This window comes from Lineus longissimus, chromosome 13 (assembly GCF_910592395.1).
Source record: "Lineus longissimus chromosome 13, tnLinLong1.2, whole genome shotgun sequence".
NCBI classification, from domain to species: Eukaryota; Metazoa; Nemertea; class Pilidiophora; order Heteronemertea; family Lineidae; genus Lineus; species Lineus longissimus.
This window is the reverse complement of record NC_088320.1, coordinates 5,316,510-5,344,086: the sequence shown is the minus strand read 5'-3', so window position 1 is coordinate 5,344,086 and position 27,577 is coordinate 5,316,510. Positions and strand designations below refer to the sequence as shown.

The 27,577-nt window shown below is 41.4% G+C and overlaps 2 protein-coding genes across 6 annotated transcripts; one reads left to right on the top strand and one right to left on the bottom strand.

Annotated features, from left to right (window-relative positions):
* The first annotated feature begins 2,464 nt into the window (after positions 1–2,464).
* Positions 2,465–13,432, top strand: LOC135497802 (transcription factor CP2-like). Of its 5 annotated transcripts, none has more exons than XM_064787725.1 (15): positions 2,465–2,621; positions 3,128–3,316; positions 3,712–3,771; positions 3,956–4,089; positions 4,320–4,387; positions 5,859–5,964; positions 6,120–6,373; positions 6,643–6,711; positions 6,964–7,005; positions 8,886–9,116; positions 10,149–10,243; positions 10,637–10,712; positions 11,255–11,348; positions 11,691–11,831; positions 12,045–13,432. In XM_064787725.1, exons 2-15 carry the CDS (start codon positions 3,213–3,215, stop codon positions 12,281–12,283), a joined length of 1,713 nt encoding a protein of 570 aa, XP_064643795.1. In that variant the 5' UTR covers positions 2,465–2,621; positions 3,128–3,212; the 3' UTR covers positions 12,284–13,432. The 5 variants fall into 5 exon arrangements, with proteins under 5 accessions (XP_064643795.1, XP_064643794.1, XP_064643796.1 ...); XM_064787724.1 differs by having other exon boundaries at positions 10,631–10,712; positions 12,045–13,430; XM_064787726.1 differs by lacking the exon at positions 8,886–9,116 and adding an exon at positions 7,682–7,717 and having other exon boundaries at positions 10,631–10,712; positions 12,045–13,428.
* Positions 13,433–14,295: 863 nt separating this feature from the next.
* On the bottom strand, positions 14,296–27,095 carry LOC135497801 (muscle M-line assembly protein unc-89-like). Its single transcript, XM_064787723.1, has 6 exons — positions 26,969–27,095; positions 24,573–24,620; positions 20,722–20,913; positions 19,996–20,355; positions 16,803–16,932; positions 14,296–16,599 (listed from the first exon to the last, which is right to left on the bottom strand). Exons 3-6 carry the CDS (start codon positions 20,857–20,859, stop codon positions 15,224–15,226), a joined length of 2,004 nt encoding a protein of 667 aa, XP_064643793.1. The 5' UTR covers positions 20,860–20,913; positions 24,573–24,620; positions 26,969–27,095; the 3' UTR covers positions 14,296–15,223.
* Positions 27,096–27,577: the final 482 nt, after the last annotated feature.

Here is a 27,577-nt window from a genome sequence, read left to right as displayed (position 1 = left end):
AATCTCGTGGCATCCAATGACGGTAATATTTAAACTGTCTTCTCCCCCTTAACCGAGCGCCAGGAAAATGGCTCGAAAATGACAAAGTCCAGAAACATGGCAGTCTGTAGTTTTTTACCGGTGGGCTGCAAACATTCAATATGACAGCCAATTATAGTGATCAATCGTTATAGGAAGACAACCTTGTAAATGTTGTCAATTCAAGAGCGCCTGGTTAAGGCCAGGGCTAGTAATCCCTGCAGTCAGGGTAATGATTATTGAAGTTACGTAAGTCTATTACAAGTCCATGTAAATGGTTGACCAATCCAGAGTCTTTCAAATGAATTTATTTTACCTAATCGATTATGGAATCGTTTTCTGTGGGGGAAATCCAATAAAGGGCACTTTCGTGTCAAATGTCATAATTGTTGTCTGCCATCTTTCTTTGACCACGTTCTTTTGGGAAAGATGCACGCAATTCGATGGATTTTATTGGTAGGCCTAGCAGGCTCCCTGATGAACTTAACGAATGGAATGATGACGATGACGACGACGACGACGACGATGATCGAAAATCGGCCACACCGATGATCAAGGACATTGTGAGCGGATCACCAGGCGGTAAGTGGTCAGGATGATCAGACTCGGCTGGGAAAGGGTCACACAACAGACGATTATGAACAGTTGGAGAGCCAATGGCCTAGTTCCTGAGGACGATGACGAAGTCGGGGAGGGGGTAGAGATGGTAAATGATGAGCTTGAGCAGTTTGTTGAGGGGATTGAGTTTTCTGAAGGAGAAGAGGATGATGATGCTATTGATGATGACGTGTAAACCCCGTTTGGATAATATAATTGATTGGTAAATTGATAAGTAAATCTGTGATCTTATTTAATTTATGCGTTGACAGCAAGACTTCTTTATTGGGACATTCTGCAGACCCGTGAAGCTGGCTTCATCATCGAGCCCAGATTAGAAATTTCTGGTCAACCAACACTATGGGCATAAAATGAGGACGCTGGCTTCATCATCGACCCCAGATTAGAAATTTCTGGTCAACCAACACTATAGGCATAAAATGAGGAGGCTAGTAGTATTGTATTCATTCATTCAGTTCAGGACTACCCCATGTCGATGTTCATGTCTTTTATCCACTTACGTGGAAGGCATTGGCATTGCCCACGAAATGGGAGTCAATTATCAGCTGTGGCTGTTCTTTCTAATGTTCGCCTGCCACCAGTAAAATCAGCCTATTCATTTGGACGGAGTCATTTTACGATTCAGCCGCGCTCGGTTAAGTGGGAGAAGACAGTATATATATATACGCATACTATATATGAATATATTTTAGTGTTATACTAATATGTTAAGTGAAAGCTCTAGTGAACTCACATAGCTGTTTGACATGGGGGAGCCCCCAAACCCCGTCCTTCTGAGGTGAGCAGGCCCTGCATGCTATTTATAGCTCAAGAGGATGTTGACACCGACTGGTTCCTGTGAGATTGCACATGTTCTCAAGGTAAAATTTCGAGGGCAAAAAACTCAAACGATAGCCGCAACGACAGCCTATTAAAAGATTGAAATGGTCGTCAGTTGCCTTTCTCAAGGTGATGAGTAAATGTGTATGAAATGTTTTTTTCACCATCCTTGTTAATCTTGAAGTTATAAGGCATAGAGGTGGAATTTTTCAAATTTGCGTTAACATAGGGTGTCTCATGCATTGTGCTGCATCAGTCTATGCATGACTGTATGTCTAGACGACGTTGAAACTTGGCCAGATGTATTTTACAAGAGACAAGCTATTCAGAAATGTATAGGTTTGTGTGAGAGTAAGGTACTGCCAAGTCTACAGCCGCTGGAACAGGGGTATGCATGAAATGACGTCGGTAGGCCTGGCCTCCGCACCGACTAGTGAGACCAATATGCAATATTGGTTCTAGTTCTTCGATTTGCCGCTAGGGTTTCGACGTTGAATGTCGGTTTATCGGCCGGGTCGGAAGGAATGAAATCGATACGCATGTCATGTCCTTTAAAAAAAAATATCTGAAAATCGGGCCAGAGTCCTCTATTAAAACATGTGCACATTACGTGTACATTGTTGTGCATAAGTTTTGGTAAAAAAGTGCTCATTGGACCAATCAATCTGCACAAAATTTCATATGTGTCCAGAAGAACCCTTTGCCAATAGCATAATAAAGTTTATAAAGTTTAAAAACATTCCAATACCGATTGCCTGAGAAAAAAAGAGATTTCCGTACACCATATCCATCAAAACGTCACTGGCGCATTGATATGGCCCTGTCAAAGTACAAGGTCTAAACTGACCAGTGAGACCACATTTTCTTAAATATATTATCAAAAAGCATATTTCTGTGATGGCCTGACTCTGTAGATTAAGAATCAACCACAGATTGAGAATTATTGGTCCATCCCAGCCATGTATTTACCACAACTTGACATTTTGATAAGCTCTATGTGACTTCCGGTCGTGGATGAATACATGTCTCTGCCCATCGGGCCATCACATGCATGATATAATCTTTTTCGATAATTTAATATCGCTGAGTTTGTCCATTGTCTTTCATCTTGAATTGACAGAATAGATAGAATATAAACCGGAGCATATGCTGAACATCTTTTGACAGTGTGTATTTTGCACGTATTTTTAGGCGATAGGTGGAAAGTGAAGACTGAATTTTGTTGGGTTGTTTGTTTTACACTACACATTGTAGTGTAGGCCTAGCCCTATAGTATACACCTACTGACCTAGGCCTAGCCTATGTATGCACACAGTCAGTGAGTCACGACACAGCGTAGGCCTACATAACACACATGTCCATACTGTAAACACTCCTCTACCCCATCAAAAGTGCCTGGAAGTGCCTGCCCTATGGTTAGAATTACTGTTGCTGTTAAGAGCAGCGCCGGCCTGTTGAGTGACAAGTAGGCCCATTAAAGTAGGGCCTGCTATTTGTATTCTTCTGGACACTACTCTCCTCCACGCATGCGAGGAGTGTCAGTGTGGCCCAACCATTTCTCAAACTTTTCCATGAATGAAATTGAAAGAGTCTCACATTAGTGTGTTCCACTCTTATCCACTGATTTTGATTGTTGTTGAATGATCATTGCTAATGACACACATCTTTTCAGAAAAATCTAGGTTATCATCACCAGTGTCTGCCTGGTACATATTTAGTAAAGAGAATTTCGGTAACCTCACACTGATTTCGTCATCATGATGAACGATTCTTGGCGCGTTGATGATGACCTTGCGGCTGACTTCGATGGATCCCTCTCGGGCCTTGGGGTCGAGCTTGGATCGGGCGCATACAACATGAGGTAGGTCTCCAGGCATTTCAGTTACAGTACTTGTACTTTTTGTGGAGTTGCGTTATTTTCTATTGCCTCCTATTATTGGGGATATTTTGTCATGGCAAGCTGTTGACGTTATTCAGAATTTCAGTGGCAAGAATTTAAGTTTGTCTCCGATATTGATATCACCACCACCACCAGGAAGTGACATTGTTTGGGGTTCAGGCATTGATTTATTCGAATGGGAGCAGAAATTAGCATTTTGTGGTGCAAAAAAAGCAGCAAGAAAATGTGTGTAGTTCAAAGATTCATAAGTTTGTACTTGTAGTATGCTTATTCATAGTATTTTTTGAGAAATCTGAGCTTTTCTAAATTGTATACCACCAGTGTGATACTGATTTCTTTTATTCTTACCAATTCAGTGAGGCGTTGATGGCACTGCCTGCTCTACTGAAGGAGGATGGCATGAATACATCGTGCGAGTAAGTTGAATTCGAGTTTTTCTAGGAATATAGAAAAATCAACCACATTCACAACTTCTGATTCCTGAAAAGACTGTTTTCCCAATCAGTGTTCTACTGTTTATTGCCATCAGCCATGGCAGCAGTTGTGATTATTGGACACAGAAAAAACAGAGTTGTACGCTTAAACTCTCCTCTGTTTCAGGACTTCGCCCTCCCACCATGCAAGTCACGGCTTCGATATAAAAGTGAACCAGACGACCTTTCAGTACGTCCTTGCTGCCCCCACCTCGCCTGCGACCAAAATGAATGAAGAAACTCTCACATATCTCAACCAAGGTGGGTGACTGAAGGCTTTCACATTTGAAAACAGCTCAAGAGGTGTTTTTCACTTCTGTGAGGGTTTTATTTGGAGGACAAAACAACTCTCGATTAGGTACAGTTGGGCAACCAAGCAGCGACTTGGCCAGGAGTCGAACTCATAACCTCTTGATCAAGAGTCTGAGGCTCTTCCACTGCACTGCCACAGCACCATATTTTGTTTACACATCTTGAATCATCCTTTGCAGGCCAGTCTTACCAGCTGAAACTAAAACAAATCAACTCAGATGCCAGCTCACAGGGTAAAACGTATAGGGTAAGTTTTACAAGAGTCTAATGCAGGGTTGCCCACTAAGATGCTCTTTGTCCAGGACCCCTACACAGCCACCTCCAAAATTCATGTCTTCTTTCCGCAGGCAGCACACGTTTCAAGGTTGTTTTTTTACTGTATTCACCCTTCCCCCCCCCCCCATCTGAGTACCCCTTATTTGGTCGTTAAACTTCCATGTCTAGACGAAGTAATATGGGATTAGTTTTGAAAGGATTGATGTCACAGGTCTTTAGAATTGTCTGGAAAATGGACTTCACTGGCGTGTTTTCTGGGGAGTCGTGTTGTTATCTCGTATAAGCCCCAGCTCCATTATTCACTTGACCTTTACTGAATGGTGTGTCAACATTTGATTGTCATAATTTCAAGTTCTGACGTTACGAAGATAATGACATCACAGACCTCGAAAGGTCAGGTGGGGTGGTGTCTAGTGCAAAAATAATGATGTAGTAGAGGCTAGAACCTCTCTATTATGGACACCGTTGGGATTTACAAATGTGTATAGTAGAACCTCTCTATTATGGACACCGTTGGGATTTACAAATACATAGTATGGTAGAACCTCTGTATCATGGACACCCTTTGAACAGACAAATGCTGTTTATGACACATTCATCATATAAACAAAGCTATACTTAATGATTCTTATCCGAGGTCGAGGGGGGGGGGGGTTAGTTGGTTTATTTGTATGAAGTTGACTGACCGCACAGGTTTTCACATATGAGGGAATGACATGTTATGTCCTATTTAGTGGTATTTGCTACGAAATGAGGTTGCATTGTGATAACTTAACTTTGTGTGGACTTGCGTTATTACAATGTGACAACTTAACAGGATGTGCAAAGGTCAAAATGCCACTTAAATAACATTCTTTTGGTTCCTCTTCATTTTGATATTTTCGAGTTCAAGACATTAAGATAAGAAAATTTTTACTTTTGCAGTTGAAATATCAACGTTTGTTGTACTTCTATTACATGTAGGCCACAGGCCAAATCCAAAAAGGAGCTGAGGTTTTGAATTTGAGACAACGTTTTGGTGTAAATTAAAAATGCAATCTTGTGATAATCATGGTGCTTACTTCACATTAAACAAAAGTTCCCGCAAAAATAGCTGCTCCTAAACCAGATATACATGTATTGACATCAGTTGCCAGAATAATCTGTCGACTGATCCTTAGCTGAGCTTGAACTGAGCTGAGCTGAGTGAAAGAACAGTTTTAGCTATGAATTATATCCTAGGTGGCAGCACTGAATGGTGTGAATTTGGCAACTTAGGAGGCAGTTAATGAACTCAAACAGCTTAAATATCTCCCTAATAAGAGAAAGTCGGTTTGGGCCGTCGCACATCTTTTACACTGAGCACTATCGCAACATGTACATTGTACACTTTCAGTATTGGGCAGAGTTTAAGAGTAGTTGGATTCAAAGCCCTTGTCATAAAAAGGAAATTTCTTCTTCAGAGTATTGTCCGAATCATCTTCCATGACCGGCGTCTTCAGTTCATGGAACAGGAGCAGATCGATGCGTGGAAGCGTGCCAGGCCCGGGGAACGAATCTTGGATGTCGGTGAGTGGCGTGATATCAAAAGACCTTGATAGGGAGAGAGGAATGGGACAGAGATTTGATAGTGTTTCATCCATGATTCCGAAGTTAAACTCTTGCAAGGGGCTGTTTCTTAAAAAGAAAAAATTGGTAAACATCTCTTCATTTCTTCGTTACAGACATTCCTCTGTCCTATGGCATATCGGACATCAAGGTGGACCCAGCACACGCCAACGTCATCGAATTCACGTGGGACCCGTCGATAGAGACGGGCGTCTACATTCAGGTCCAGTGCATCAGTACGGAGTTCACGGCAAAGAAACATGGCGGTGAGAAAGGCGTGCCGTTCCGGGTTCAAGTCGACACATTCACCAATGATGACGAAGAACCGGAGTACCGAAACTCTGCTTCGTGTCAGATTAAAGTTTTCAAGGTAGGTGATATATTTTGATAAAAAGGGTTTTATTATTTGGCCTTACGAATGCAAGGAGGACGCCAGAAGTCTGTTGTACAAAGCAACAAGTTGTTGCAACATCGTAATGAATTGTTTATATTTTTCAATCCAGAAGAAACTGAAAGTCTATCACGTCTGTGTGCTTTGCATTCTTTTCTTCTGCCAGCAGAGAGCAGGTTTTGCCAGGAAAAATCTGTCGTACTTCACAGCAAGTTGTTGTTATGTCATGAATTGTTTATATTTTTCAGCCCAAAGGTGCTGATCGAAAACACAAGACAGACCGGGAGAAAATGGAAAAGTTCACTGAAAGTGAAAAGGTAGGGGACGACCTCAGAAATCGCTATGCCAAAATAGCGTTAATAGTTTAGTGTGAGGAGGAGGTTGGTTATTCAAAGGTGCCTTGGTTACACGGGCCTGCAGCACTGTTTACACTGTATAATGCACTGTGGCTCATTTTAGTGGCAGCGATTATATTTCAATGACTGAATCTGGACCCACAACCTCTTAGTTCCTGCCCTCCCAAGAGAACATTGAAGATGCATTTGAATAACTTTCTTCTATCTTTGCAGAAAAATTACCAACCATCGTACGAGTGTACTGTCCTCTGCGAAGTAAGTATGAGAAATGACTGGTGAAGTATAATTTTTCGTACTTTGTTTTTGTTGTAAGTTTTGTGCAGTGCTCTAACCTCTAAATCAATAATGCTTGGGAGGTGAAAACATGAAAATCACATTGGTTGGGATGGGTTTCAAGAAACGAAACAGGGGGGAAGGGGTATCTTGAAGTAAGGTGTAAGAATTATAGACCCGTTGGAATTATAGCACCAGGGTGTATTTAAGTGTACTTCCAGCTGTTTTTCAACACTGTTGGGGATATAATTGTACCACACTATTGGCAAGGGTATCTTTGAAATGTAAGATACGGCCAAGAGGTACAATAGCCTCTGTTCAATTACAGCCTCAGTGTGCATTGATGTGTACTTCCAGCTCTTTTCAACACTCTAATTGTACCATTCTACCTTACTGCATCATGGCTCAAGTTTGAATATTTCAAAATCCTTTTTCTCTGCTAAATGTCGACATAGAACTAATGAACATTATTGGACAGTAGAACAGCTATAGAAATTTTTTGTCAGTGCTAAATGTCTATAACATTAAGCCCTCCTTAGTGTGTTTGCAAGAAACTGTCATGTTTTGGGGTGGAAATTTAAAAAAGGGTCGTTTTTCATGTCTGGGGAAAATATTTGCATCTACGTTAATTTTCACTCACCTTTGACTTCTCTCTCAGGCATTGGAGAGCCAGGAATTTTGGGCATTAAATAAGGTAGAAAAAGTTCACCGGCTGAGAGCTCAGAATCAGATGCAAAAACTACTGAATCTAATTGAGGCCTTTTTAAGGAATCTAAATTTTCGCTGCGACTGAAAGAAAAGAAAGCCTGTGGCAAGATTCAATCCCCATGCAGATTTAAATTGCTGCCACCTCCGATTTAAATCCCGTGATGATAGCTTGTTCGCGTTGTTCATTACACGTCCTAGAGACCAATACCAAACTCAGCGATAGCCGGTTTTACCTGCAGTCAAGAGATACTTTTTTCTCACATAGCAGCGATTATATGACTATTTGTATGTGAATATGCAGGTTTTGCATTGATATTTCAATGACTTGCATTGAAATGGCCATAATAAATTTCAGAATGACTTTTGCATCTGAGCTTTATGACCTCTAAGTGAGGCAATGTTTTGGTGTGGGATAGAACACAATTGCCCTTTTAGATTATACTAGTTGTATCAAGGATTAATAAAGACTTCGTCTTTATTGATTCTTGGTTGTATGCTGCTTTTGCTTATAACCCTGTTGTGGATTAGATCACTTATTTTCATCTGGAGTCATAGTCGTCATGTCATCCTCTACATTTTCAAATGTGTTGGTGAATGCAAATTCTTATGTAGTATTTGGGCACCGTTATATATTTGAAATTTGTGAACATTTCTGAAGAAAAAAAAATTTCATGATTTTGTTTTGGCAGATTAAGAAATTTCTTTCCATTTTTGTGTGATTTTTTTATTTTTGTGAAATCGGGATCATCCGTGAAGTCCATAAGAATAAAACACTCGAAAAGATGTTTTGACTAAGAGTATTGGATATCCAAAATCAGTTTGAAAGAAGTAAAACATTTGATTCGCAGCACGTTTGAGTGTAGTTTTTCATGTGATGCATACATTGGCATTAGGTGTTGTAACCTGCATGCAAAGTACCATATTTTGGTATTCGTGCCACAAGAGGTAGTCAGGGGCTAGTTGGACGGATATGGTACGGCGTGGGGTCCTATCCTTCTGACTAGCACCTGTGCCTTTGATACCTTTGTGAACGTTGCATTTTGACACGCTTTCACGCTTTTGAAATCAGGCACTGGAAAAGTTCACCCGACTTTTTCCGAGATGAAACTGAGTGCAATAAGTGATATAACCCAGCGCTTCATTTTCTAAAACAGCCGATGCCCGAGTTTGATAACGTTGCATGGACATATCATAACTTGGACAACACCGGCCACCACCAGAAATGGGGGACCGGGCACTACGAGGACTGGGGGCACCAACAAGCGGGCACTGGGCAGGCATGGGACTGCATGTACGGCCACGGCGGGCATCAATGGATGGAGGAAATGCTGCGCCCGTATTACGGAGACTGGTTCGGCAACTACATCGGTTATGATAGGTTAAAGGCAAGGTCGTTTGTTATGCTATGACCCAGAATTAGACCAGCAGTACCTCCTATAAAAGTTTTCCATATAAGAGTACCCCCTAGAATGGTACCCCTATAAGGGTACCCCCAATAAGGGTTTCGTCTGACTCACTCTGTGCTCTACTTTGGATGGGAGGGCATGCGTTTTTTCTGCATTTTTTGATTGTAAATCACATGTCTATTGGTTTTATGATAAAGTGAAGGAATCGTGAAGTTATGCCCAATTGTATTTTCATGGTTCTTTCGCTTTCAAATTTGGTTGTGATTCTAGCATTGGTCTTGGGGTTGGTGTTACATGTATTTGCTGTTGGGCAGAGATGTGAAACTCTCATCATCAAAGAATGCAGAGATATTGAAGTTGCTCCTCTTTCAAGCCAAAGGATATTGTTAGAATAATTTTGGATTTCATAGCATACCGGTCTTAGCCTTCTGCTATACTTTTCTTACTATACAGTGCGCCACCAAATTTTCGTGCTTTTTATTTTTGCGATTTGCGATTTGCAAATTTTCACGATTTCATTTTGAGTTTGACCAAAATTTTTCACGGTTTCTCATTTTCGGGATTCTACGTATTTGTTTTATCTGCAAAAATATCATGGTCGCGAAAATTTTGTGGTTTACCGCTTAATCACGTACAAACTAACAAATTTGTTGTTAAAAAAAATCAAATTCAAACTATATCAGGGATGTCAAAAGTCACATTTTAGGCGGGTTTCAGACCTTTTCCACCAAATAAAAGCTAAATTTCATTGCTGAAATGGAAAGGTGTATCTCTCGCCTCTCTATGAATCTTTGAATTTTCCAAATTGGATCAAAAGTTAGCATTTTAAAGACATTTTTGTGCAAGTGAGTGCTGATCAAGAAAACAATATTCAGCCTTTTTGCCACAAGTTATTGGCATCCCTGCTATATTTATTGGTAAGTTGTTATCTGTATAAGTATTTTTGACGTGTTTCAGTTGATTGAAATTCTTGATTATGTCTGAAGATGCCTGTGCTGTTTTTACTTGCAGGTGCCATTGGATCAGCTTTATACATCGTTTTCGAATTCAGCGAATAACACAAGTGCAAGTGCAAGTTTAGCCAGTGAGCCCGGGACGGAGCTGAGGTTAGTGGACGTGCCCTAGTTGGCAGTCCAGTATGAATTGGACAAACAGTCTGTAGATATGATTTAAAATCGTTGAAAGACAGTTTGTGTGTGAGTGAAACACCAACGAGATGAATCAAAACTGACCAAATTTCTGTGCCGAAAGGATTCCACATGAAATATATTGGGCATTTCAGTCAACCGTTCAATGGACAAAGGTCTTGGCACCAAAATCATAGGTAGGCCAGGTTAAATCCACTCGTGTTGCCGCCAGGTCTGGCACTCGCAAAAATGACGCACCTCGGCGCATCATGAGTCAATATGACATTACATAAAATCTTGTGACATCACGCGATTGGGAAAATGAAAGGTTCAATGATTGCCTAGACTTCAAACTCTAGATGTTAGTTTCAGGGGGTCGCCAGTAAGCGTTCACAGCCCTGATCCCAGTCCGTGTCGGTCACAACAGTCACTTCCAGAAGAAGCACAGGTTGGTACTATCTCCCTTTGCCTTTTCGTCGTGGGGTCTCCAAATTACAAATTACATTGCAAATTATTGCAAATTACAAAACAACTGTGGCACCACATCCCTCCAGGCATTGCGGTCCCGAGCTGTCTTGTGTCAACACCCCTCTTGCAACTACAGTGCACTCTGTATCGCTGGCTACAACATTCATCCAGGGAGTCTGTGGCATCTTCCCCTTTGTCATTTTCCTCCAACATTCTCTGCTTGCCACTCCAACACTATCTTGGGAAGTCTTGCTCCATTCGACATATGAGTCATAGTCTGCTTCTTGTAAGAGATTAGTCTTGGTAAACCATCTACGCTGGTGTCGCGGTAAACCATCTACGCTGGTGTCGCTATTTCGGATCAACAAAAGTATAGGTCTCCACAGCAGCGCTCGTTTCTAACCCATGACTTTCGGATTGAGAGTTTGCCTCGTTGACCAGAACACTGGGTCACTCCACGGATGCCCCAACATTCTTGAAAAAGGTCATTCGAAAAATCTTATACTGTGTCGTTTCTTCTAGTCGTTATCGCCTGATGCCACTGCCAAACAAACAGCCGACTGGTTGCAAACAAATCGATTTGCACAATATGTAAAAGTGTTTCAGAATTTTTCAGGTAAGTGCAATACACATACTCATAAAACAGTAGAACTCGGTACTGACGTGCAATATTTCTATTCATCAGTACACCCTCCACTCCACATACAAGTATACTAGAACCCAAATCCTCTCAAATCAAGGAGCACACACACTGCTTATAGTCTATGCCCGACATGTTCGGGCCATTGAAAATACCTCGAGGCTCTTGTGGAGCACGACCTTGTGGTCAAAGGTTGGACTCTATTCCGTTGCCACGGCTTTTCACTATTTTGTACTTCACCGTAAATTTTTACATTGTCTGCAGTCTTCTCCTCAGTCCTTCAAAATTTGATAAAAGTGTAGTTGTTATTCTGTCTAGGTGCTGACTTGCTGCGGCTGACAAGGGACGATCTCATCCAAATATGCGGTCTTGCCGACGGAATCCGGTTGAACAATCTTCTGCAGTTCAAAGTTGTACGGCCTCGCATGACGATATACGTTTGCCAGGAGAGTGAAAAGGGTATGTTGTTTTTCAGACATGCTGACTGAATTGTATTTTAACGTACGAGAATCGGAGTTGGGATAAACTTGGCCTTGAAGTTCGTTGTTCGCTATGACCTGCCATCAATATTGGACACACTGATTACCAGTTATCTTTTTATCACTCATCACAGCAATATATGTCGCAGGGACAAAAAACGTTTGTTTTGAAACAATGTTTTTCTCATTTCAGTTTATCACGCCGTGTACCTTGAGACATTAGAATACGAAGAGCTGCTTTTAAAAATCGCTCAACTCTTTTCGGTACCGCTTGAAAAAATATGTGATGTGTTTATTCAGGGGCCGTCGGGGATTCATGTTATGTTGACAACAGAGGTGATACACAATTTACAGGATCAGGTCAGATTGGCTGTGGACGCAATGAAAGATGAGCACGGCCAGTACAGGATTCTGTTCAAAACCATGGACTGAGGCAATGCTACTTGAAACGGCGAGCGTTTTCGCAGATTTTTGCAAATTGTATCAATTTGCGAAATGCCTACGTAAATTTAGGCCTTTACAGTAGCCTAGTCGTGATTGTCGAAATTGTTGGTGTGCAGAAAGGTACTAAGTGCATAGCTCCCGATTGAAAATCTATGGAGCAAATCCAACTCCGGAGAAGTGAGGGTTAATTGTTAAGGATAATTGTTGTTTGAAAGAGTAGTGCGACCTTATAGATGGCCGCGCCAGTTCTGCGATGATTTATTCTGTTATAATGCAAGTGCTGCCATCACGATCTCATTCCTGGCCTCTAATAATATGTACAGTACATGTACTTCTTCACTTGTAGTTAAAGGAATTGATACCGAACTGGAGGGATTGGTTGGCTCACAGAACTCTGTGAGGATGGAGCTAAAATATCGGCCAAAACTGGCAGAGCAGCCTCCGTTTCAGCAAACTGACATCTCAACTCGAGCAGTGTTTGGTGAATCAACCAATACTTTGCTTTACTCTCCTTTCGCATTTACACTTTTAGCCGTATCATGATACAATAGGTAAACATTGTGATAAATAAACTTCCTTTATTTCATTATAAATAAGTATTCATTACATCATTCTCTGAGTTTCACAAATAAGATGTTAAAATGTCTCGTCCAGTGATAATGTAAGCAACCACACAATATCACTTCTTGGGCAGCATTAATGCATCCTGTGACAGAGGTTGTGATGTTTGCATGTTGTCAAGAATCTTCCAGAGTTTCTGGTTCTTCGGTGCTCTTCCAAGATCTGACCTTCACCTCCATGACCTCTATAGATCTGACCTTGACCTCTGTCTGTGTCCTGACCTCTATAGCCGTCTGCTTGTTGGTCTCCTGGTCAAACTTGATTTGGGAAGTAAGAAAAGGAAAGAGAAAGAAAGAGAAAGAAAGCAGAAGTCAGGGATAGATAGATGGAAGAAAATGAAGAAAATTGCTAATTCGACCATTTGGAATCTGTAGGCCTTGGTCTCGCAAGCCAGTGAGGAGGATTTCTCCGGTTCAGCCACCAAGTAGGCCTGGTTCTGGGATGCAAGGCATGTTCTGGATTCCTCATGAGGTGAAACATTTGGCAATGATTACCACAACCTATACTTTTTTTGATTTGCAGAGACCCAGAGGAGACGTTTTGGCAAATCGGAATGAAATGCATTCTGTTGGTGGCCTTATTTTTAGGACAGAATAATTTCATGCTGAAGGTAAGCTATGAGCAGGAGCAGATGGAAGGATAGGTGTACGTGCAGCCCAGATAAGAAAAGCGGATATAATGCAATTACATTTAAGGACTTGAACTCATCAGGAGCCACATTAGAAAAACAGATAAAATAATTGTATTGCCCCATCACAATAGATAGGATTCAAGTTGGTCATTGGTGGCTCCTGATGAGTTGGATACTTTAAACATATCACAATATACAGTAGAACCTCTCTATTAAGGACACCCTTGGGACTGAAAAGTACTGTCCTTAATAGAGAGGTGTCCTGATTAGAGAGGTAAAATTGAATGGTAACAACCAATTTGGGACCAAAACCAGTGTCCTTAATAGAGAGGGTGTCCTTATTAGAGAGGTGTCCGCTAAGGGAGGTTCTACTGTACATGTACTTGTGAGGTAACACCATCATTTAAAAAGGTCATCAACTACCTACAGTTCGAGTTAAATTGACCTAAATCTGAAAATCCAAGATTTCAGAAAATTTCTGCCAGATGCAATGCCAATAAATCAGTTGATGAACTGCAAGCAAGAAGCATAGGCTGAAAAAATGCCCTTAGAAGTGTATTTTTCTTTACAATTCCAAATAAAATGCCCATTACTAAAAAAGATGTTCCCCTAATCGATAACTGGTTGCCCCCAACCTCATGATTGTTCAAATGGCGGTGTCGTCTCTTATGCAAAGCTGAATAACATGGCATCAAGATAACAAAATTATTTTCTGAAAAAGTTATATATTTATTCAATACAAGCACAGTACATATTATGGCACTGGGATCAGTAGTGGGTACTTTATGGCACTCGCTGTAGACTCTACAGGATGGCCAAGAATTATTTTCCTTTGGACAATAGAATTCTATTGCGTATCCATTGTGGGAGGGAAAATAATTATGGGCCACCCTGTAGACACTTATATTTTTGGGTATTGGTGACCGATATAGCACTGCATGCTAAATTTGGCAATGAGACTTAATATGGAACTGCCTCGGCAAAGGAATTGTGGCACTGTTGGCTGACAAGAAATAACAAATGAAATAGAAATGAAATAGAAATAGAAATAGAGCCCTGTGGCGGATTCTGGCCTGCAGATGGGCTGAAAACCAGAACTGAAGCGAGTCGGCAATATTATTCTGGTCTGCCTCCTCCTATAAGAAAGACGGCTGGTGTGGAATTGGTCCATACTCGGTTTACCAGTAAGGTAAAAACGAAAGGAAGAAGAAAGATGCTACATGCATGGGTGCGCTGGATTGATTCGGTGATCGATTTACTGACTCAGTAAAGAATCAGCCGAACAGAGCAGTCGACATTGCCACAATAAAGGCTATTTGGGTCAGGCTTTTGATGCTTCACAACATTTCTCAGTCGGCTATCATGCGGGCCAGCATGGCAACGAAGCATGTGTAGTAGACATGCTGGCATGTATGTAATGTACGTAGCCTCAAATTTCGCCATTAGTGACGTCATTGGCGCTAACTTGACAAAAAGGCTACACATTGTATTTAGTACTTGAGTCCGTCAAGAGGCATGACGGCAGACGAAAAGCTGATTCGCGTTTACGAGCCTTCACCTGAAGTTCTGATATATCATCCTTGGCCATTCGAGTTCGGTCCTTACTTGGAGGGAAGTCTTTTTTCAGTACAGCTTGGCGTTCAGCACATAGGAGGTGTGAGTTACAAATTTATCCCTCAACCTAAAACTTCAAGACACTTGTCCATAAGGTCTGTCCCATCCGACTTCCCTTGCAAATATCTGTCTAAAGCCTGACTAAACTCTCCATTCAGTAGTTCATCTAACTTTTCCTTTGGTATCACAGGCCCATTGTCACTAGTCTGTGGCCGCCCAAGCACACTATTAAGTTGGTTGTCTATTAAAGCGTCTAACGCCGATAACGTACTATCTATTTTATCCTGTCGCTCTTTTTTAGTTTGCAACTCTTGAGCCTCTTCGTCGTCCTCCTCGGAATCATCGTCTCCCTCAGTCTCTAGTGTGTCTACCCCTTCCTGGGGCCCTGTTTCAACCACTGGTGCCTCCTCTGTCGGTTTAGGCTCCTTCTCTCCTTCGCTTGGTGATTCTTCTTTTTTTTGTTCCTCGTTCGGTTTTGGTGGTGCAGTCTCGGCTTCTTTTTTCGGTTCTGACGATGGGGATTTTTCTGGTTCAGGATCGTTCTCTGCTGCTGGTGTTGCTTCTCTTTCCAGTTCCGGTGACGGCGTTCGTTCCTTTTCCAGTTCGTTCGCTTCCTTGCCTTTTTCTTCCTCCTTTTCTGGTGTCTTTGGTTTTTCTTCTTCCTTCTTTTCAGATTCTTTTTCAGATTCCTTTTCAGGTTCTTTTTCCTTCTTCTCCTGTGGATCCTTTTCATTGTCTTCTCTATCTGCCATTTTGGACCCCTTTTTCACAACCGAGCCTAAAAGCTTACTTGTACTCTTTTCAACTTTTTCACCACCTTTGTTTTCAGCTGTTTTTTCTACCTTTTTACTACTTCTGCTGTCAGCAGTTTTCTCACTTTCATCACATTTTTGTCTGCCTTCCTTACCGACCTCGCTTTCCCCTACAGTCCTATTATCCTTTTTAACTTTCGATTCAGGTACAATCTCATTACCGGTATTTGTATTGGCTATCACAGATTTGGAAGTCTCAGCAGAATGCACACTATTTTCATCAACACGTGAATTTATTTCGGTTTTTACAAGTTTTGTATCACTCCGGTTCTTTTCCAAGCTTACCGAAGTATTCCCACTTCGCCCCTGTTGTGAATTAATAACAGTGTCCCCGCTTGCCCCTGTTGCGGAGACTATCACATCTGCCTTCACAACAAATTCGTTCCTGTTGCCCTTACTTGCCCCTCCTTCTCCAATACCAGTTCCTTCTTTGCTCACAACCTGTCGTTGCCACTTGCTAGCAACCGTCCTTTCCTCTGTTATCTCTTGTCGATTGGTCCTTGGATCCCTGCCTGGCACATCCACTTCTCGTGAGCCCGCCTGCTGCCTTTCTCGTCGGGTTTCTTCGAAGCTAAGGGTCTTTACTGCGGCCCCGCGACTGTTCCAATGATGTAATGTTCTTCTCGCTGAAATAGAAGGAAAGGAAACAGCTATTCAAGAATCGACATCATTGACCAATTTTATCACCAGGTTGAGTGGCAATAGAGAAAGGGAGACCAACATCTTTTGTTGACGGCTGGTTATATCAAACTAAATCTCAATTTTCGTTTTCAGGAATTTTTTTGAACTCAGGTCCATTATTTTATTACGGTCGGTAAAACGCCCATACCTTCCTCGTTCTTGGCCGCCTCTTCAACCTGCGGATCACTGTTTACGAGGGGGCTGCCGGTGCTCGGGGAGGTGTAGCCACTGTCTAGGCCAACGTTCGTGGGCCGCGGCACAATATCAGCATGATTATCCTGCAAACGGTTGAAACTTTTTGAGAACATGTATAAAATGATAACGAATGACTATTAATTGCATAATTAAAACCGTAATCAGATTACAGCGAAGAGATGGTTGGTGGTGCATGTTTTGCTGGTGGATATACAATGTATGGAAGGTAAGTGGTAAAATGATTGCCCCAGTACAATTGTAGCGTCGTACTATTTCATCATCAGAAAACAGCTGTTATAGTACACATTTAAAAGGATGTTTTTATTGTCGCTGTAGCTGCCGAATTGACGGGAAGGATTGTGCCAAGACCTTCCTTTTGCCATGTTTGTCAAGATCTGTACCCCGGCCCTGTTTACTAGTAGCCTACATAAATAACGGGGCAGCTGTAAGTCGTATAACCAAGCATAACAGCGTCGGCAGACACTTGTAGCTGCCTATTATTATGTCTAACATAACAATGGGATAGGCGTTCACGTTACGGTTTCGGGTGATTTGCGAAAACTCTCTGCTGGACGGCACGTCAACACTTAAGTTTTAATTCAAAAGTAGTCTTGGACTGTAAACCGCTGACGCAGCCTACGCGCTTAACCAGTGGTTAATGAACAATCCTATTAATGATGGCCATGGTTGCCATGTACATGTACATTATGATATAGTCACAATTCCTAATAATCCGATAGATTTGCTTCATGCAAGTAGTGTTATTCCTCAACCCATCAGAAAGAGCGTCAATTCATGTGTTTATGTTTGGGCAACACATTTTGTTTTCCGAGTAGGTATCGTTAAACAACGACAACACCCCTCTTCGAAATTTAGTGAAAAACGTGTCTCCAGTTTCTTCTTGGAATGAAATTGTGGGCAATCTTTTGCAACCGATACGACACGAACCAGCAACAATGGAGCACTGTCTTCACGCTGCTACCCAATTCACTTCAGAATATTTGACAGAGGTCGGCCCAAAATGACGTTTTCTTATTGGCTCATTTATTGTGATTACATCGGTGAAATGAAGTTGGCATTTCCGATTGTGCCAAACAACTGGAAGTCGAACATTCGGAAATGACATGGAGTTTGAGATTTTCCCCTCTGGCAAAGTTAACGAGAAGTTCTTCGTAAATACGATATCCATGCGCGAAATACAGGCTTCTATTTTTCTGTAAGTTTGACTTAAGTTGCGAAATGACTAAAATTGGTCCTACCTCAAATTTTCTACTCCACTCCCAATGGCTGGTCCACAGGTTTAGACTGAACTATGCGTCGTATAGTCCACACGTATTTTATCTATTCTGGTTTAACAGGCTACTGCTAATGGACACTTCACCCGCCCACGGTGGACCAGAACATCCTGAGCTTTCAAATTTCAACCTAATTGCTATAGTCGCACTCTCGGCACAAAATCAGACATATAGGCTACAGCTTGACAACATGTTGCACTGCGGATAATTGGTTAGTATAGTCAAGTTGACACGCTATGAATTATAAATGTCACTTTATATCGAACGAACATTCAAATTACAATGACAGTTAGAGCGCGCGAGGTTTTACATTAACAAATATTGACCAACGAGCGATACGATTCAAATAATGATAATAAGTTCGGGTTTAGACGCCTTGAATGGAACTGGCGTTATAGTCATTAATGTTGAGATGTCAAGTTCCTTTTAATATTTTCATCCAAGCAGGTAATGTGATTCATATCTAGTGGGACCTTCGCCTATCTTTATATCGATTAAGAATTTCAATCATATTAGTAAATAGGTACTGAATACACATTTCAATATTCCCGTTGTGTAGATAGATTATAATTGAAGTGTCGTCTTGCATCAGGAAAGTGTGCCGTCTGAACAGCCTGTCAGCCATCTTGGATTTCAAAATGGTGGCGATCGTTTATTCTTGCCTCGATCACGTGATAATACCACGTGGATCATAATCCAAGTGACAGTGCTCATAATGGCAAGAAACTACAATGTATCTGTCTTTTTTACTCTCCTGCAATGAGCCGGTCGTGTGAGACTATTGTAATTTTTTGAATAAATCTAAATTCTACATGTATAATAGTCGCAGTGACAGCCATTCTGGGAAAAACACGATGGTGCTGATTATTAGAAATAAATGACATATATATCTTCACGGACACACGTTACATATTTAAACTGCGATGATATTATAAGCATTTGCTGCAAGCACACTTGTACATTTGAATACAAATATAAAGACAAGGGCCTTATGCGCGATACAGACAGACCAACAATACCATTAACCACCACCGCAACATTGATCAAAATTCGCAGCGAACACTCACGCATGACATAATGTACATACATGTACACCGCACTGATCGGACGTTACCAAACACGTGTTCTACTCACTACGTGCGTTCACTCTACGGAGGAATATTCATTTGCCCGTTTAATGGAGGTTCTGTTCTTCTGTTTTCGGCCTCCTGATAAAAATCTTAATACTTTTAAAGCAACTGCAGAAGGACACCAACCATCCTTTCTGACGAAAAGAAGGTCTGGTAGAGAAGTTCTAGGGTTTAAAATTCTATATACTGTGCTGTCCCAGGTCACGTCCCGACTTTGAAATATGATACATGTGTTCTTCGCGTATATCATGTTATGATTTTGGCGATATCTATTCGCTGCCTTCCCCAAATTTCCGAACCCGTTTCCGAAACAGGCGTGGATGTCAAATAATTTTAGTGGTGCGCAAAGCTTTGGTTTCATTCTTATTGGTAAACCATGGGTTTTTTCGTAATCGACAATGGATATGCCAGGTCCATTGGAAGGCTTTAGTGATGCCATCTGAACACAATTGCGGCTGTCATTCCACTTGTATTGCTTGCAATAAACCATCCGCAACAGTATTCAATATTGTATTCGAGCATCTGACCACGTAAATACCATACGCACTATGATGACGGTAATCGATTCAAACTCGACAATATTTTTCCCATATATACTTCATAAGTTGTTTGGCGAATTATGTGCGAAGTTTAGCAGCGGGTCCATCTTCCTTCCTTTCCAGTCTTACCGATTCAGTTTCAGTGGCAGCCAACCATCCCCGCTAATTAATCCCTTACTCACCATTTGCCTCTGCACCTTTATCATATCGGCCAAATTAAACACGCGTTTCGCATTCTTCTTTTTATGAAGTCGCCTCTTTAACTCGGATATGTCTCTCTGCTGGTTGTTTACTTCCTCCGCCTCCCGCCTCCTCTCCGAAGCAATGATACGCAATTTCTGCGGCTTTGACATGCTCTCCCATTTTTTCGGGTCAATGTTTCTCCCCGTCATTATCTGCTCGGCAATGCCTGCCATCCTGAATGAGTGATTACCCCCGCTCTTTCCCCATGTGGAGTTACTTGTACTGTCCGAGTTTTTATCGCGGTCGCGGCTGTCTTCGCTTCTCGACGTACTGGTCCCGCCCCTGGCCATACTGTGAGCCTGGAATGATGTAATTTGTTAAATGAGAACTACATGCAGGAAGTTGAGGTCTAATTGGTCTTCTGTTCAGTTCAGGGACTGGTCCTGTTTGATATATTGATAAATATATTCCTCGTACAACCACGTATATTTCTAATGTACGGTGAGATAGGAGAGACCCCTATTGACAACTTCGTGTAACTTAATATGACCTACCTGGCTTCTACCCATAGTCTCCCTTTAAAACTAGATCCCACAATGGCTGAATATATGATAGTAGCATGGAATGTTGCATTGATTTACTGAAGAGAATGACTCGTTCTATCGTCAACAGCTGACACCAAAATAATAAAAAAACAATAATATTGTCATCATTAATTTTCATACCTGCGAGCCAGATTCCGCAGAGTCGTCATTTGCTTTGTCCTTCTCCAAGTCGGCAGTTTGGTCTAGTTTCAACTTCTCCCGCAGCGCTAGTAGTTCGTCCCACTTGCTCAGCGAGGAACTTCTCCGATAGGCAGCCATATTGTAAGTGGTTTTCAGGCTTGGGTCTTTAAGTCTTGCTTCCCTTTTTTTAGTCTAAAAATAGAAAGAAGTAGTCATGGTAATCTCCCTGACGATTCAATACCGAATGTTTTGTTCTCTTCTGAAGGACATCAGTTGGTATCCGGCGTTTTTCGCAGTGTTTCATCCAATTTATTTTTAGGGGCTTCCCAATACGCAGTCCGACATCTGAATAGTGGTTTTCAGTGTCGAGACTTTCGGGTCTTGCTTCCCTTTTTGGAATCTGAAATCAGAAAACTAATCTTGGAAATATCGCTTAAAATTCTTATGAGTGCATGTATCTTTCTGTTCTTGGGGAAAACAGTTAATGTCCACCTACCGTGACAGCACGTCCATTTTATGTGTCCCGAGGAGCCCCCCGAAACGCACCATTTTATTGACAATGGTTTTTAGGGTCGTGGTCTTTCAGTTTTTTAACCACTTTACCGATCTTTTAAACACTAACGCAGGAAATATTACACGTGTTACGAGATGGTGTCACGTGATCTGTACCGGATGTTACCAATTATTGGTTTCTGAATCGCTAATTGTCCTTTTCTTACTATTAGACATGCCCTTATATTGAGAGACCTGGATCATGCGATGAATCGATATACCACAAGTTGGTCCGAGGGCAACAGCCAAGGCAATTATCAAGAACCGAAGGAACGGGAAAAGAGCGATGTTTTGTTTAATCCGGTTACCATGGTCACCGCATGGCGTACCATTAACCGTATTAACCATTAAAAGCTCCCAGTAAATGCTGCATCAGTTTAAAAACACTTGTTGCGGCTGTGAGGTTTAACAAAGCTTGGGTCTTCTATTCTCTACCGATGTACTATTATATGCATATGGTAAAATTCAAGAGGTAAATAGAGTCATGCATGTTGATAGTGCTTCCATCTGTGGGCGCAGTTGGGAGTCAAAGCCTCATCCCATTTCACCGGTCGCTGCGATGGAAAAACTACGCTCGGTCCAGTAGTGATTTGGTCATTAAAACCTACCGCTGGTCCGGTTGACACATTTTAATGATACATCCGCTACTGTATACATCTACCGCGCTGGGGGAAAATCTTAATTCTATATAAATATCCACTGGGGCCCGGCAGAGTCTCTTGAGTTTCCCCGCGGAGGTGACCACAGCTTTACGTACCAACGGGAATTAGGGCCCGCTTGTTGAAACATGCAGGTTAGCCACTGTAACTCTAACTTGTTTTGAACAACCGCGTGGTGGAAAATAATGAAATCAATAGAAATAATAATGGTGGAATAACATGAATAACAAGTTCAATACTTCTATTTACATTTCGTGACCACAACAATTCTCATCGGAGCGAAATTCGATACCATTAAACACCGACTTCCCAATGAACGAGCATAGCAATGCGGTCTCTAATGAGACACGAGCGAGAAACGTGAATAGACATTTTAATCTATATCTGCAGTTTTTAGAGGCGGCACTCATCTCCTTGTACCTGCAGGTCTGCTTCGAGCAACGCTGTCTACATGTACCTGATCAGACATTCTATTAGTAAACCCCACTAACTTGATCACAGTAAATTTTAGTGCAGTGCTTACATAATACAAGGAGCGTCTATTTTACGTGGAACCTGGTGAGGACCTGGTAAATCTATGTAATACTATCCTTAAGCTCATGATCAGGATGTACGTTGTGATAGGGTAGTTAACTACTGCCTCCAAAGGTATTTAAGCTTTTGAAAAACCTTAAATGATTTTTCGGCCAATGCAAATATGCACCCGTAAAGGTTAGCAAAATGAAAAACCGTTAGTGGTCTTTCCTGCGGAGTGCATACAGGTATTTGCGTTAGCCGAAAAACCCTTTCTCAAAGGCTTAAAATACTTTATTTCTCAGAGTGCAAGACAATATTTCCACCTAAAACATGCACGAAATAACGAACACAATAAGTTGTCCGTCTAAGTAGTTATTGATGACATACTACATCAATATTTTATTTAGCTACCATGGATACGGCGACAGGAAATCGGTACTCGGTCGAAAGATTGTCATTTTTGATTAAAACAAGTGGGGCAGTACCGAAGGAGATTATTGCAACAAATATTAACTCTAATCGACAGAGTCATCGTTAATTTTCCTGGCGTGGAGGTACTGTCAAAGTCTCCCTCTTCAATTCTAAACATTTTTGATTCACTGATTATTGGTAAACATGATCACGACACCTGATTGGTCAACATAACCGGTCCCAATATTTGCAAGCTTGTTCAATTGGAATCGCTTCTATCTTGGTAAAACCAAGTGCAGGGCCTCTGATTGGTCAATAGCGATCGGCCCCAATTATTTAAACATGTCAAACAAATTGTGATTGGCTCAAAATGATCGCGTCGACAAAAAAATTGTATCCATTGAATCGGATTGGCTTAGGCCGCGATATTTTCCCCGGTTCTGTCCCGATCCTTGGGTGGCGTCGCGAATCACCTGCACGACGCATACCAAAAGCATCCTGAACTTCAAGGCCTTTCACTCGCCATATTATATGACCGAAACGTGCGAGTGGAGGAGCTTACAACTAACCCTGGTAAACGAGCCAGTACCAAAAGCTCCTCTTGGGGCTCTTCTAGTAGATGCCATATAAGTTCGTAAATTGAGTAGGCCAGACTCGTAAAAAAACCGACGGGAATTTGATTCGTCACCTGCCGGCTTCCACGCAAATTACTGAATGGCTGGAGTTTTAATTACTTTCGACCCGGGTTGAAATGTACTTACCGGTAGATTTGAATGTTGCGGAAGGAATGATAGAAATGAATAAATGTTTCCTAAAAATTGGGCGGGGGGACACTTATTAATTTAATTCTTATTAAAGTAGACGTCAGAGCCAACAAGTGCACGCCCTAAGGACTTGCTCCCCTCCAACACACAAAAAAATGGGGAAAAAACAATCAGATTATTTTATCATTCGGAATCATACTCCAATGGAATTGCTGCCAGCACGAGGTGTGCACGTACAGTTCGATAAAACGTTGATGGCAACGTGTAAATGAGTATTTTGGGGTAGTGGCCAAAATCGGGGCAGTCACGAACGAGAAACTCGTTTCAATTTTCAAGTGGCCTTATGACGTGTGTGCATGCTGTCAGTGCTTTGTTCGTGGCTTATCGTTAAGCATGACGAAATATAATGAACTCGAAGCCGTTTATTCCGTTGCTATAGCCGCGAATTGCTCTTGTCTTCCTGGATGTCTAGACCGCTCTGGGCTCTCCTGGAGGCTATCGGTGTAAATATAATGAAGTGCAGTGGTGACTTCCTGACGGGTTCCCCCGACCTCTGGTATTTATTTCACCTTGTTCACATTCCGTAGGCGCGATGCTTTTTGAAGCCAGACAGTTTGCATACAAATGTATCGCACTGTCCATTGTTTGATCTGACCCGCCCATTGTCCCAAAGCTGATACCCCATTGTAATGCTCGGCTAGCTGTTCTGGGATTAGGCTCACGGCACAATAGGCCCAATCTTGGGAGGACCTGAATTGTTCGAATTTGGTTCTGAGGGGCCTGTAAACGTGATGTCGAAATCAATAAGCTGTCATAAACTCTCACCTAAAATCTCATTATCTTATACTTTGTGACATTTTGCGGCATATAAAAATATTTTGAAATGATATAAACCTGTATGCTTTCCAGCAAAAAATGTGACCTCACCTGGTATTGGAACTGAACTTACCCTTTCTTCACGCCTTGCTGCTTTAGCTTTCCGCGCATCCTCTTTTTCCTGAAAATAAAGGAGGGCTGTAATTTTAGCCAGTATATATTTTTAAATTCATCAAAACTTTCCACATTGTGAGTTCGGTACGATACGACAGGAAGAACGTGCGCTGCGTGGCATGCTTCGGTTGTGCTTTGCTTTTTGGCAAGACTTGGTGAGAGCTTCATTTCGCAGAAAGTAGATTCTCAAGTCTTTGACATCTTAAGAAGTTTATATGCTTCTTCTTTATTACGGATATTAGTGATACGAACCACGGGGGGGGGGGGCTGAAAAGTATGATGGGGTGATGATGATGATGATGTGATATGGGCTGTTAGAACTTGTTTGTTGGTGTCTGGTTGTTATAATACTTATAGCGCTAAATCTAACTGGTTTCTGCCGCTCAAAGCGCTTCACATTATCACCCCTATCTATTGGCCTGCACATTCGTGATTCAAGTTCCATTCTCTGGGAGCATTACAGGTGCAACATGGTCCATGTTATTAACTGCCTGTAAGTACTCTACCGCGGTCAGTTTTGGACAAACATTACTGAATACATTATTCGAGTGGTTCAACTCACTGATGAAGTTTGGTGATGATAGATAAAACTAAAACGTTTTGACCAAAGTACCACACTCTAACAGGTGCCAAAGTGCAGAACGATTAGCGAGTTCCGTTTGATGTATCCGTATCGATTTGCGTTTGACGTAACCGTATCGATTTACGTATGCGTGTTTCAAAAACCCAGTACGTCATACTTATGTAGATACATGTACCCACACCTCGTGCGTTGGATTTTTTTATTTTGAGAGACTGGTTATCAGCTGTAAATTTGGCTCTAGCATTTAAGATTGACACATTTTTGTAAAATACAGTACTACATTGTGATACACGTATTTAGCTTGATTTGGCATTCATGGTATTCGAGTTTATTTTTATTATTACTTTTTTTAAAAATTATTATTATTTGAAATATTTGTGATAATGGCTCGAAATGAGGAAACAAGGAAATGCCTCCAGCCATACTATATAGTTTCTGTGAACAAGAGTGGTTGCAATATACATGTACATTGTTTCTGCCCCTGAATAAATATCTATAAATCAATATCTATAACTTGGGGCGAAACGCATCCGTGCTATTCACAGCCTCTTCCGATAGCTGTGCCAATTATGATACCTTAGATAAACTAGTGTTATTGCAAAACAATTAATATTGCATACAACCATTATTATAAATCGATATTTGTGGAGAATAACGGTCGTGAAAATTCGTAAATGATTTAAAAATTTTTGAATGAAGTTCTGTGATGTAAATAGTTATAATAGTCTGAATTTGATGTGTGTCTTTTTTTCGGCCGGATGCATATTTGGTGTATTTTTGGCGCATTAAAAGCACCAGAAGGAAGGTCAGCAACATCAATTATCACTTTCAAAACACATTCCTCAATCTGAAAACATGGAAATGTGTCTAGCTGCTAATGCCGTTTTACAATTTTGTCTTTTTTAGCCTCCCGCCAGCCTATGTCTCCTAAGTTTGCAGGTGGCAGCAGAAGAACCCATTTTCATGTTCTACAAAGTACCACCATGATAAATTTGTGGTGCCGATATATATATTCAGAAATTAAGGTGTTTTGTGAAGCTTTTGAGGCCACTGGACCTTGTAAACTTGTTGAGCGTTGTTACCAAAGTACGAAATTAATTGATTTCTTAAATCTGGCCTAAACACGATTCACACACAGCCCGTTGCTCCGATTACGTATCACTCCGCGATTGCTTTCCTTTGAAGATGGTTGCCAGAGAACAACTTCCGGTAAACTAAAAAGCATTTTTAGTAAGAACATGCTCTTCACAGTCTATTAGATATTTGTTCGTGTAAAGTGTTTGTTTGGCTATCATGCATGGTGACAAGTCGAGCACAATAAAGATTTATGTCAAGACATGCTATATGATTTTGTCATTTCGTGTTCATTAGTGTGTCCAACAGTTCTTCACGGGTGATAGAGCCAGGCCAAAAGAATCTTCTCGAAAGGAGGATAAGAACTCGACTATTAGAACGAGAACGATTTGAACTCATAGTGATGCCACAGTGAAATGAGGAGATATTCTTTAATAGTCAATTTGCGAGATTTCTACCATGAAATGGGCTGGTCTCCTTACAGCTACAATGAATAATTTCGGTGATGGTGTCTGTTGTCGAATGCCTGACTGCATTCAAGCGGTTGAGGTCTCGACACCAGTTGTTTTCAAGATATACCCCCGTCACGAGTAGGAGTATCAAAAACCTGTATCTCGGGATGCGATTCTGATAAATTGACCCGCATAATTTTACTAAAACGCAAAAATGAAATAACGCATACAAAGCACAACACTCACCCGTTTTTCAGTTGGTATCAAATCATTCGCGTAGATATCGTCACACGCAGCACGAATAATGCTATCTCACTGCTTTTTAATCCACCCAGTTTCTCTAGCACTGTCGCTGCTTCGCTCCCAAGCAACAGTTGATATATACCTAGCTTCACAGTCTACCAGACGATGCTGTGCATTCAGCCAATACAAGTAATTGAATTATTGCTCGTTTCAAAGGAGTATTGACTGTTTCAGTATGCTGTGATCGATTTTTAATTCACCATCGGAAAGGTCATTTGTTTTCTGTTTAACAGCCCCTAAGGCATTTTTCACTTTCTACTTACACCCCCCTCCACCCCTCGCCCCAAGCCCAAAAAATGGCACCTAAAGCAATTTTTATAACCGAGAAGCATGTGCCGCTCTAGAAGGCAATGACACCTACCAGTTTTATTTCCTGCCTCCGACTGATAATCCTTTCCAAAAGGGGAATATTTTCTGCCGTTTTAGACATTTGTGGTTCCTTTGGTGCAATCTGAAAAATAAGAGTTAAAGGCTTCTGAGAAACCATTTTCAGCCAACACGAATAACCACCCCGTAGAGTTTTTTTCAGGCAAATGAAAAATCCTTTAAGGT

Bases quoted from the DNA above. Each gene is read 5' to 3' on its own strand.
- LOC135497802 (XM_064787724.1), top strand. From the start codon at position 3,213: ATGATGAACGATTCTTGGCGCGTTGATGATGACCTTGCGGCTGACTTC. The intron at 3,772-3,955 runs GTAAGTTGAATT...CCTCTGTTTCAG, and splicing joins GGCATGAATACATCGTGCGA to GACTTCGCCCTCCCACCATG. The intron at 4,388-5,858 runs GTAAGTTTTACA...TTTCTTCTTCAG, and splicing joins CACAGGGTAAAACGTATAGG to AGTATTGTCCGAATCATCTT.
- LOC135497801 (XM_064787723.1), bottom strand. From the start codon at position 20,859: ATGGCTGCCTATCGGAGAAGTTCCTCGCTGAGCAAGTGGGACGAACTA. The intron at 20,356-20,721 runs GTATGAAAATTA...ACATCATTCCAG, and splicing joins CTGCGGAATCTGGCTCGCAG to GCTCACAGTATGGCCAGGGG. The intron at 16,600-16,802 runs GTATGGGCGTTT...CTTCTATTTCAG, and splicing joins GGCGGCCAAGAACGAGGAAG to CGAGAAGAACATTACATCAT.